This window comes from Gymnodraco acuticeps, unplaced genomic scaffold, assembly GCF_902827175.1.
Source record: "Gymnodraco acuticeps unplaced genomic scaffold, fGymAcu1.1, whole genome shotgun sequence".
Lineage (NCBI taxonomy): Eukaryota > Metazoa > Chordata > Actinopteri > Perciformes > Bathydraconidae > Gymnodraco > Gymnodraco acuticeps.
The window spans coordinates 223,400-236,259 of record NW_022990929.1 but is presented as its reverse complement, the minus strand read 5'-3'; the positions used below and the strand labels follow the sequence as shown (position 1 = coordinate 236,259).

The window sequence follows — 12,860 nt, the reverse complement described above, 5'->3', positions numbered from 1 at the left end:
TTCTAATCGGCAACCTTGCAGTGAATCCGCCTCCCCCTTTTTCTCTCTGTCTGACAGAGCATTTCCCCAGAGCCTCAGCTCAAACTGCAGAACCGCTCTGTGTGGCAACTGTTGAACAAAATGGACTCTCACAAGAAGGAGAGAAAATCCCACAGGAGGAGAGGAGAGGAAGAAAATCAATGCAAGGGAAGGGATTTTAAAATAGAAGACATTGAGAGGCCGGGGGGAAGGAAGGGAAGGAGAGAGAGCAGAAGGTTGAGACAGACTGAGAGGAAATAGACAAAGGGTTTATAATGAAAAGATCCATAACAGAAAAGCCTCTGAAACCGTGTGTCCTAAAGCTTCGTTTCAGAGCGCGTCATATTCACAGTCTGGTTTGAGTCCCACAGTAAGCGCCGCTGCTTGCAGTGGAGGCAGAGAAAGAGACAGGGTTTGCTAATGAGCACTCTGGGAGAGTCTGCCTTGTTGTTCTGTTGAGTGTTATTTCAAAATACAGCAACCAAGAGACAGGGGCGGGAAGTTAACTCGAGCTGTCAAAAAATCTTTCGATCTGGGTTAATTGCTCAGGGAGAGGGAGCCTCGTGATCAACAGTAGAGAAGTTGTTTCTTTCATAACGTCTCCTAAAATGTACCTGTAACTTAGTTTGAGTTGGGGAGCATTTCATTTGTTGTACAGTCGCTGTAATCAGTGTCCTTTCTGCTGCTCTTTATTTCACTCAAACATGAACAATCAGTACCAGACCCACAGTTTGGTGTCAATTGCTTCAAATTCAGTTCAGTCTTAATTTCCTGTTTGCTCCATGATCGTTCTTGGAGATGATTTGTAGATGTATAGAAACAATCAAATCTCTCACACTCATAACGGAGTGTTGGAAGATGGTGTCAGGCTGTTTTTGTCACAATAGTAGCAGGGAGGAAGTGTGGTTACTGCAGAGAAGAAGGTGTGAAAATGTAAAGGTAGTATCGTAAATAAAGGTATGTATTGATGTCAAATATTCATAGAAAAATGTACTTTACATTTACTTTAAGGAAAAGCATAAATTAAAAACGTATTGATTGCATTGGATCTACTACACAATGCAGCACAATTTAAGTTCACAGTTTAATCAATTAGTGTATGATGTGGCGTCATTTGGTTCAGATGAATAATTCTATTCACATGCTGTTATTTCCGGGACATTTTGATCAGGATTTTCAAGGTAATTAACACCTGGAAGAAATTGGAAATATTATCATGTATGGTGATACTGAAGAGTACTGTACTGAAACAATGAGGCACTCTCCAGAACTCATTCATGCAGAAATGCCACCATCATAGATCTAGTCTGACCTTAAGTTAACATTAACTGGATTTAATTGCTTTTCAAGCAACTCACAATGGCTGTTACAATTCAGATGTGTGGAAAAATGTATTTCAGATTGAATTAACAGAAAGCAAATCAAAACTATGCAAACTCTTCCATAAGTGACTCTATTCGGTAGATAGATTATTGTGAGAATGTTCAACTTCATCACATGGTGTAGGCTTTTAGATGTAATGAAGATTACACCCGAGTATAGGGAGGATCTGTGAAATGACTCAGGTCACATAATTGTTTTATGGCACATAGATAAAGAGATCAGCTGCTTGTATGAGATGCACCTGGAAGAGGAATGTGTTTTATGGCTTTGTTTGTACTACTCTTTAAAGGTCATGGGACCCGCTGTAGGGTGCTACCTCACTACGACAAACACCATGCATGCACACAACGAATATCTGTAAGAGAATAAACAAATATTATTATTATTATTATATGGGATAAGCGACCAATGAGAACTTTGTCATTTTGCCGTTGTTCAGCTTCGAAACATTCATTAGCTAACAATAACATTATTGTTCTATTAATATAAAGTGAGGTCAGGTACTCTTTAAAACAGCTGGTAGCTATGGGTACTTATTACTTAAGTACATTTCCAAGCCCATACTTCTTTACTTTTACTTGAGTAAAGAAGTTTAGTCATTACTTCTACTTTTACCAGAGTATCTTTAAACACGAGTATCTGTACTTCTACTTGAGTAAAGGATGTGTGTACTTTTGCCATCTCTGTTGACTACCACATAATACATCCAGAATAAACTAAATGTTAGGATAAATTCCTGAAAAAAGGATAATATAATCCCAGGAAGTAATCATTTTAACATCACAAGACAACCATAAACCCTATTGAACGCACTATTACAAATATAACCTGGGCACATTGAAGCAAAAATCCTCCCAATAACTGTCGATGTATTGCCTTCCTTTAATCTTTCCGAGAGGCTCTGTGGTGATTTATGAGTTTTACTGATGCTTAGTATGTGTTCACTGCAGCAGGGACTGTCCTTCCTCAGAGTGACGGGCAGCGTCTGCCGGCAGCGAGGAGGACACACTCACCAGGCCTGAGACTTCCTCCTGGGCACGCTCTGTCTCGTCCACTTGGAGTGAGGGGTCAGATGGTAAATCAGCTGCCGGCAGATCTTGGTGGTGGACTTGAACGAGTCAGTCTCCTTTAACACACACAGAGGACGAATGATGGACAAGAATTGAGTTCATACTGCAAATCAAAACAGTGGTTGTTCATATAAAAATCACAAATTTTAGGCAAACAAACAAATATGCACAAGCTGTTAAAGACATTTATACATGTTTGATGTCTTCTCTGTTTCTTTCTTCCTGCTAACTACAGATGGACTGATTCTCCCACAGTCACAAAGTGTTTCTTTCTTGTCCTTTGAAAACAGTGGCTTCAAAGATTTTCCCACACAGAAACATTCATTTATTTTCCCCTTTTGCCTCCCTCTTGCTTCATGCCTCCCCTCCTCTCTGCCTTCTCGTTTCTCTCTCCCACCTCCGTCAAAGACTTTAAATGCAATGGGTTTAGCTGAGCAGGGTAAATCTAATTAATGGTACAACACCACAACAAGAAAGAGGCAATGTGGCGAGAGGGAAAAAAAGACGGGGGCAATTTACCTTAAGGCGATTAACTATTCCCGCTGCCACTTATTTTCTCTGGCGACAAACAACCATGTCTCATACTTCAAAACATGCAGTGCTGCTGTTTCAGCCACTCGGATGACTGAACTCGACGTTAAAGCTGCGCATACTGATTCGCAGTGTGGAAGTATTCTTAGAAAATGTTAGTCTGTTGACTGGAAGGATCACCAAAGCATTCCTGGATGTTAATCACGCGCCTGTTTGATTGATTGATTGATTGAAAATAAATTGTATTAACAGATTTCAGAATGGGTACAATACAGTACAGCTCAATACACACAATTGTTAAGGGGATGCAGACCAGAGAAAGACTTTCGTCTTGTTTACATCAGGGTCCCCTGTAAAGCTGAGTGCATCAAAAACATAAATTAAATTGTGAAACTGATGACCATGAGCTTCACAAATGATTTATCTTTTAGCCTCAATATGCCCTTGAATATATAATGTGAATACATCTCAGAGTGGTGGAAAACACTGGGCAAAGAGGCAGCTGCCGGGCCTTAAATCCAGCACACTGCCTCTCTACATCCCCCTCACGTCTGACAGAGTTTCCTGCCACGGGTCGCCAGACAGTCGGGAGATCGCTGCCAGCTTCTCACCCTCCCCCCACCCCCGTCTTTCTGGGCTTCCCTCCGCCAAATCAAACAACGATAAGATTAACGTTTCCCACAGGTGATTATCATCTTGACTCGGTAAGTAAAGACTAGACCACGGTGACTTTATCTTAAAGCAACCCATCTTTTCCTAAAAGAGATAAAGCCTTTAGATAATTGTAATGGCTGCTGTGAGTTTTATAGCCAGTCCGCTGCTACTGTATTCAGCCGCTTCAACCAGACTGAAATGTCATTTGAATTGTATCATCTTGGATTTGTATGTCGTGGTGAAGTGGAAGAGCTGACTCCCAGGCTTGATAAATCATGTATTTTATTGAACACATAAATCGGAACTTAATGCACATGAATAATGAAAGAGTTTGTCTAATGTATTGACAGGTAAAAACTAATATAAGACAACTGTATATACATCATAGGCCTACATGTTTTTTGATATCAGTAATATCTGTAATACAATTTGAGAGTGATAGCAAAGAGGTCGATATAGCTAGTGTGCCTTAATTTAGACCTTAAAACTTCTATTTATTTGCCTTTTCTATTATATTTTTAAGTCACAACATATTTTTCTCCTGTAAGTTGCATCATTATGACCCATGGCAAATGGAAGCTGTGTTTCTGACTATTGTATCACAATTTATTGCAAAGGGAGGCTGAAGATAAAAATGTAGGAAGGGAAAATAATCATCTAGGTACATTTAGCTTTTCAATATCTTCATATCATTTTGGTACGATCCCTTACTGAGAGGTGCCTGTAGAATGGGACACAAAAGACTTCACAGTGGACTCCACTTTGATCCCACCTGCCACCTGTCAGATCCTCAAAGTGCTCTCATTGTGAGTGCCAAAGCCCCACAATCCTCTCTGCTATTGACCGTGGCCCCCTGCCCCGTTGACCTCGGCCTGATGACCGCTGGGTTCCTGCCCACGCTGCCCAGTATGAAGCAGCCTAAGCAGGTACTCTCACACACCTGCAGGTCCTGGAGCACAGCTGCTATCGTTGGCCAATGTGCTGAAAGAGCACCTGAGCAGCAGGGAAGACGGTGCCACTGCAGAGCCAAACGCTGACCCACTGCCTCATCTTGGACCACACATTAATCCTTAACCCTCCGCCCACCCTTCAGCATGCAGGTGTCTCTCTGTAGCTGTGTGGTAACTCTCATTTCAACCTCAATTTGTCCTCTAAATGCAGCTTTTCCACATGCAGGCTCAAAAATTCAACATGGCTTGGCTAAAAACATGCCCATAAAAACATTCTTGTGATGACAGTGTTATAAATCAGTTGTAATATCTTGTTTTTCTTCATATTTACAGTATCTTACTCAAGTCGTTTTTTAAAGCTCTATGAGCAAATGTCTGAATTAGGGCTGTATAAATAAAAATATATTAGCCTCTCACATTTCTCTTGTAAAACATGAGCCAGCCCCTCGTGTGGAATCTGTGAATATTATGCAGGATGCCCAGAAAAAAATACATCATCTAATATTAAACTCATTTTAGAAACCTGAAGACGTGCTTCGTGATCTACTGTATTATGCTCATGGCTTAACACATACAGTAAACTTTAATTTCCCTTGATCGTAGCCTCTGCAGTTTTTGTACGAAGACAACTGGCAGTTCCTTGCTGTCACAACAGCATGACAGGAACAACATGACACATGCACTTAGGCATGGCTAATAAATGCGGACATGCTGCTTCTTGCCTCGCCTTTGTTTACAATGGTAGCCGTGGCCACGCTAATTAATGTGAAGACTGTAGAGATTGTTTTTCAGTATTCATGAACAGTTTAAACAAACAGGATCGTTCTGGATTCTCACCCTTTTCGGGCACTGCAGGTCGCGGGCGAGACTGAGCAGCAGCTCGTGAGAAATGGGGTCCACCAGGTTGAGAAAAGCTGCGTTCTTGTACAAAATGTCATTGAGTGACGATCCCTGGAGTCCCAAATCCTGAGAGGAAGAACAAAGAAAAAGATGTGGTTAACTGCTTTTAAAACTAACAGTAAAGACTGTTGATTTGGTAATTAATGAAAACAGCCATGTCTAAAGCACACTTCATTTAATATTCAAGTGTCGTTCAATGGATAGATTAATGAAAATAGATTATCAATGTTTATGAGCTTTCTTTATTGTCGCCTTTCATTTCGCTCTTATCTTGTAAGAGCTGATAAGGTTTTGCTGCGTTTACATCCAGTTCAGTTGATTAGGGGGTGGAGAGGTGTCTGTGTGCATACCATACATACTGTAACTGTATAGGTGTGTGTGTGTGTGTGTGTATGTGTATGTGTATGTGTGTGTGTGTGTGTGTGTGTGTGTGTGTGTGTGTGTGTGTGTGGTGTGTGTGTGTGTGTGTGTGAGGGACATTGGGAGTAAAGTTTACATATGCAGTGGTGCGGTCTTTCTGAAAATATTACAGTTACTCGTAAATAGAATAAGACTCTTTCCTTTTTCATTTTCTGGTTTCATTTGTAGGATGAAACCCACAGGATTTCATCACATGAATTTCTATCATTTGCACCAAACATAACTCTAAACCATATAGGGAAAATACTTTTAGATTCCAGTTAAAGGCATTTCTGCTTTCTACCTTTAATCCTAAGCATTCCTCAGTGAAAGATTGTGTGACAGAGAGAACAGTTCAATGAAACTAGAAACCAGGAACCCTGTTGTTGACAATAGTTCCTCATCATCAGGATATTTCTATATTGAAGTGACAATGTAAATACAAGGCTTCTTCAGGTAATGCTTTGAGTGCTGACGTGTTTTTAACACCCAGTATTTGCGCCTCACCAGCAAGTGTCAGCCAGTGATGCAAACACACAGGAGAACAATAAAACAGCCAGGAAGACTTGAAACTGAGCAGATGAAATAAATAAAACAGAGATGAAAAGGTTGTGAGAAAGGGGAAAGAAAGTAAAAGGAACTCTCCTCTCTTAAAGCATAAAGCTGTGTATCTCTTATAATCCATAACAACTGTTAAAAGATGATTTTGTCTACTCAAACATGCCGTTTGAACGGTGACATAACTGCTGCTTACAAACATGTTTCACTGGACCATCATCCTACTGTAAAACTAGAAGCTGAGCAGCTGAAGGGTAAATACAGTCAGCTCAATATGCATTGAAAAGCTTCGCAGAAAGCTTGAGGTGGAATCTGTGTAAAACGCGCTGTATACACTCTGACAGCTCTAACACTTCGGGGCGCAGTGGAAGCAGAGAGGAAAACTCCTATCAGCATTTTCTCCTCCTCCAGCTTTTGAGTTGATTTATTACAGCGGAGCTCTGTGGGATTCCATGACACTGGACATCCTCCAGACCAGCGCTCCCTTCACTAAACCTCATTTAGCACAGACGCAGGAGGATAACACGTCTCCATAAACGGAGGCACAGAGGAATTTGGAGATTGTTTTATGATGATGAAGCGCTGTAACTGTGTAGTGCAGCTGCAGCATGAGAAATGAGCGGGTTTCGTCTTCAAAAGACACAGAGATCTGATCCTGTGGATTCATTTGACTGATTCCTAATCTTAAAGGCAGGAAATGTTTTTGATGTGGAAGCCTGTGTGCCCTCAGATCAATGTCCTCAGGAAAGCTGCGTATCTAATCTGACGTCTGCCTCGTCACAAAAAGTGAATATAACGTCAAGCTCCTAACCGCAAAACAACATCCCACACATGCAGTTAATCAGAATCTCATTAAATATATTGCAGTGTGCCAAATCCATTCCCAGCGTTTTCTGCTTTACTGTAAGAACATGTAGCAGCTGTCAGGTGTCCAGTTTTGTTTACTTACTTATTTTATTTTGGACTGTTTTGATAATTAGGCCACAGATACAGGCTGCCTGCGCCAGGTGCCAAACACATGACCTTTGCCAAATGAACTCAGTTTTTGAGAAGTATACCAGAAGCACATCTTGAGGAATAGTTCTACTTTTTATGAAAAACAATTGACCCGTTTTTGAATTATTGATAAATAAGTTCACTTTCTGGCCGAGAGTTGGTGAGTTGATGAGTAGATTGATACCACTCTCATGTCTGTATGGCGATATGAAGCTAAGGCCAGAAGGAAGGTTAGGTTAGCCTAGCACACAGACTGGAATTAGCTAGCCTGTATCTGTTTGTTTTTAAATCCTCACCCTAACCCCAAACCTCACAAATGGTTAATATTTCTACATAACTGTATTATTGGATGAAGAGTATTTCAATCAAATCAAAGAGGCACCAAAATCTGGCAAGCAGCATATGTGTATTTAAAGTTGAATAAAATGAAGTGATTATTGTGACAGATAACTTCAGAATGGTCTATATATGGTGTAAATATATATATATATAGAGATGTGTATATATAGATATACTAAATGTATATATATATATATATATATATATATACATATGACAAAGAAAACCTCTTCATTATTGTCTTCTCCATCGCTGCACATTGGTTACTCAGTGTGCATGTTGCAGAGCGTAATTGATAAGAGTATTTGCTGATTCTTTGTTTACTAATGAATATGTAGAAGATCCCAAACTAATTAACTTAATGGCCCAGGAGGCAGATCTGCCATGGAGGTACAGCGTGGGGGCAGTGTTATTGGCTACTCTTTGTTATGCTTCCTCTGTGCAATAGAAACATGTTCCAGCATCCATCATCCCAAGGTGATTCTCTCCAAATCCACCCTTTCTCCGAGAGGAAAAGCTGCTTTGCAGCTGGAGAACAACAACAGGAGCTCTCCTGCTAGTTTCCCCCCCGTCTTGAAGAACTGTTAGTCAGACACTTGGCTCCAGCCCCAAAGACATACAGCAGCTCTCTGGCTTCACCTCAGTGAGTGATGGAGAGTGAATTCGTGCTTCGTGAGCAGTTTAAATGCCGAGCAGTTGAGAAAGTTGCTCCAGCTCACGACCAACAATCGTGTTTCCTATTAGATGTGATGGACTGCTTTAACAAACAGAGACAGACACATGGAAGTCTTCAATGAATATACATGAGTCATATCCCTCCTGCTTCACACAAACATGAATATAATTTACAATTAAATTGAAATTCACCCCACCTATTGTATGCTCGGTTTATGGATTATCTGCAGAGAAGATTAGATACTGCAAATCTGTCTTCAATTCAGACTCCTCAGCATTGATTCCTGCTTTAATCTGCACACTTCTGTGTAATTTATTCTACGGCAGCGTACAGATGGGCAGGGAATTTGCATGACAGGGGGCCTGCTTGATGAGAACCGCTTTTGCCTGTACTTCAAAACTAGTCTTTGATCAATGCACAGCAACCAGAGGGAAGTGGAGAGCTCAAGCTGAGCTCCAAAAACTATTTCTCTTTCCTCCTCTCTAGTTTGGATAAAGCTTCAGAAAGTGAGGATTAGACCTGGGAAGGTGTAACATTCGGAAAGGTAACAGATAGGACTCAAATGAAATATATCAACTATAGTGGGGGGCTTTTTCATTATGCGTTCCCATCATACCATACAATAGGGGACAGATTAGAGATTTTCAACAATACCACAATACAGCATCAAGTGAGTTGTATAAAGCGCTTATTCCTATGTGGATTTATATATTTAAATTCCCTCTGATGTTTCCTTCACATATAGGAAACTGTGAAGAATGGCAGAAAAAGATAAATATATATGTTATTGACTCAATATTTTTCTTGTGTAGCCTTAACCATACAAAAGGCAGCAGGAAAGTATTTCATTGGTAAGAAAAAATATTAAGATCTCAACGTTTGTCACAAAAAATTTAAGAAACCAAGGCCTTTTTTGGTTTTGGTGTCTTTAAAAAACATAATACACTCAGTGTTAGAGCTGATTTTATATTCAGAACATGAACTATCGCTGGCTATCCATTCCCTTTCGGACAAAACAGGTGGTTGATTTAAACCAAACATCATAGCCTACTGCTTCTTTCTCATCCCTTTTTCTTTTTGATAAAAAGAAGGCGACAGAGTTCAGGTCAGACATTTTTCTTTACTGGGAATCATTGAAAGGAACTTGAAAAAAGAAAAATGATTACATGCCTTACACTTTTAAACCATTAGCACTGACACCTGCAGATACACATGCTATAAAAAGTGGGACTTTCTCCAATGGGAGCCATCACTTAAATCTGATTTTGCTCGATACATATAGCATGCATCCTAACATCATTGACAATAAATGTGAGATCAAATTAAATAAGGACACAACTGGAATGACTGCACCTACATTTTCAACAATCTGGAATTCAATTACCAAATAAACTTTTAAATATAAAAAAACGTGCAGAAATGTTTTTAATAGGCTATATAACTTTTGGCCCACGTGTTCACCACGCACACTTAATCAAACACACTTGCAGCTTCAAATAACCTCCTCAATAACATCTTAAATAATACGTTTTCCTTCGAAATTAATCCAAAATAATGTAATCCCTTTACCTTCCTCAGCAGTTTGAGCACTTCGCCAGCTTGCTCCATCTTCTGCTCCCGGAGGAGTCTCTGGATCTCCCGGATCCACGCCACCCTCCTCACATACGGGCAGTGGTTTGTTCTCCGCAGCATCCCGGGCAGCTTGTCGGACTTCAGCATCAGGGAGGTAAACAAGAAGTCCCCGCTCCTCTCGTTCTCTCCCGGGCTGTCATTCCTCTGGCGTCTCCTCTTGGACACTTTTGTTTCAAAATCGAGACTTCTCTGTCTGGTCAATTTGGAGCCCATCACTCCTGAGAGGATGGTGTCGGAGGTGGTGTTGTTGAGAGGGATTTTACAACATGCAGCCAAAACATCACACTTAACTTGCTCCACTTGGTGAAATTAAAGCAGAATCTTTATAATATCAACAATATCAACAACAACAACAACAACAACAACGTGTCTCGCCGTCCTCCCCCTGCTTGCATCCGTCCATGCACTGCCTGATCACTCTGGTATCCTTTGCTTTACTCAGAGCTCCTGCGCTCCTCAGCCAATCACATCGAGGGGTTTTCTGCACGGAGAGTGAGAGTCGGAAACTGATCCCAGTTTAGTTTTCTTACTGGGCCACAGATCACAACGAACAGGTTGTTTGCTTGACTCAGAGAAAATCAGAGAGAGTGTTTAATCCCCTGGTAGTATGGCCCATTTTAGAGTTTTATGTAACAATACATTAATCCAGTCATGTCAAAATACCATAGATAGATTAGCTGCTGAAGCTACAGGAATAACACTCAAAGTCCCCTGTTTTAAAGCAAAATGGTCTCCAGCTAAAGTATTTGCATCATTTTATGAGTTAAACATGTGGGTGTCGATTAAATAAGGAACATTATTGATCTAGCCTGTTGCATTGTGTGTACTCCAAGGTGTGTCGGTAGACTGTACTTTACGGTTATTTACATTATTGATTTATCTGCAACTATTCTCTTCATTGGTTGATTATTGTTTTGTCTATAAAATGTCAGAAAACTCAGAAAATTGTCCATCTCAAAGTCCAAAGTGGTGTCTTTACATGTCTTGGTTTGTTAGTTCAAAACCCAAAGATTACAATCAATGAAGGCAATACATCTCCACATTTGAGGCTGAACATAACAACTATGCAATTTAAGCATGAATAACTTTGAGGATGGCTCAAATATCAAGTGGTGAATATTTTGTTTTGCTGATCAACTCTTCGATTACTTGACTTTGCAGCTTTAGTAACAGGTGCAACAGTGCACACTGCTAAGAGTGGAACATGTCAAAGAGAGAGTGTTTTAAAATGCAGCTGTGTTGAATTGAGTATAAGTTTCAATGATATCATGCTTGGTCAATGCTTTTTGCAGCCAGATATAAGGTGTTGTCAGGTTAATTGTTGGCATGTATTCCGGTTAGCATTGATCAATATACTAACAAGAGGCCATCCCCACTCCCCCAGATTGCCTATTGCTGATACATCTCTAAGATGAATAACTCCCACCATGAACCTTCATTAGCTTGATTTGCACATTAGTTCATGAAAACAACATTGATAGTGTGTTGCTCCAGCCAGAGGAATTAAACATCAGGGGAGCTAAAGTGAGTCAATTTACACAGTGAGACGCCATGCATCTCTACCTTCATCAAACTCATACTCTACTGCCATTGACAGAGCATCTTGTTCACCATCTAAAAGCATGGGGAGGATTGCTGTCTCTCAGTTGGTAGAGATGAGTTAGAGCCAGAGCTTTCAAACCTGATCCTCTGTCAGCCCAGTGTGATATAACAGTGCTCTTAAATCACCAAACAACCACAGTAGGATAGAGTGTAATAAGTTGCATCAGCTCCCAGATGAAATGAAAGCCATATAAATGGTAGTGAGCTCTATTGTGGAGAAGAGAGAGATATATTCATCCAGCATCGCCTGATGTATCCCCATCATGCTAGTACTGAAGTCTAATTGCTCTTACTGGCTCTTACGCGGCCCACCTCATTCTCAGGGTCAACGATCTCCTTTTTCTTGACACTGGATTTTATCTGGCAGCAGATTCCCCATTTAAGAAAGTACAGAAGACTATACAGAACGTTTTTGTACCGATTTGCTCCATCTTGTTGGGTTATTTGGAGTTATGCATCTCATGGGTAAGGGTCACCAATCCCTCTGGAGGGCCGAGATGGCAGATATGAGGATTCGCAGGTGTATTTTCAAAAAGAGGGGTTATTTTACCCAAAAATTATGCGGGCAACATGCTAACATTCAGCTCTAAACATTTTTTACTTATATGAAGCACCACAAACAAATAAGGTGCACACTTTCAGGGATCCTATTTTCAAAATGATGTTACAAAGTGCTGGGCCCATAAACAGGTAAATTAAACAGAAATTATCTCTAAATGCTACCCAAAATTAATACAAAACTGACCTATCAGAAAACATATTCCAATTTGGGATCAACACAAAGTAGCCTATGTCTTATCTTATCAATGACAAAAACTGATCACAAAGGGGAACATTTAAAATGGCATATAAACAAAGGGGTAACACAAAGACAACCACTTAGACAAAACACAGCAAGCTAATTTCTCAACCAATATGAATATGTTGGAAGCTAACCAAGGAAAGCATCACCAAATTGATGTTGTGTACATCCCCCCATGACTTGCTTTATCCTGATTGGCTACTTCCTGTATTTAACAGCTCTGTTTGAGGGCCTGCATCATGTGCTCCGTCCTGATAACATGTCCCTCCAGCAGCAACCAGCAGCGGAGTCATCCTCAGCACTGGTAAATCAAAGAAACAGAAATTATGACATCTTTAGACAAACCTAAC

At 40.4% G+C, this 12,860-nt stretch overlaps 1 protein-coding gene across 1 annotated transcript in view; it reads right to left on the bottom strand.

The window, feature by feature from the left end:
* lrrc75bb (leucine rich repeat containing 75Bb) overlaps window positions 1–10,526 on the bottom strand; it is a 31,165-nt gene extending 20,639 nt beyond the window's left edge. Inside the window, exons 1-3 of the mRNA XM_034234212.1 lie at window positions 10,044–10,526; window positions 5,444–5,572; window positions 2,415–2,527 (exon numbers count right to left, since the gene is read on the bottom strand). Of these exons, the coding sequence (XP_034090103.1) occupies window positions 2,415–2,527; window positions 5,444–5,572; window positions 10,044–10,319 (518 nt within the window). The 5' untranslated portion in view covers window positions 10,320–10,526. The remainder of the gene's footprint in view (window positions 1–2,414; window positions 2,528–5,443; window positions 5,573–10,043) is intronic.
* Window positions 10,527–12,860: the final 2,334 nt, after the last annotated feature.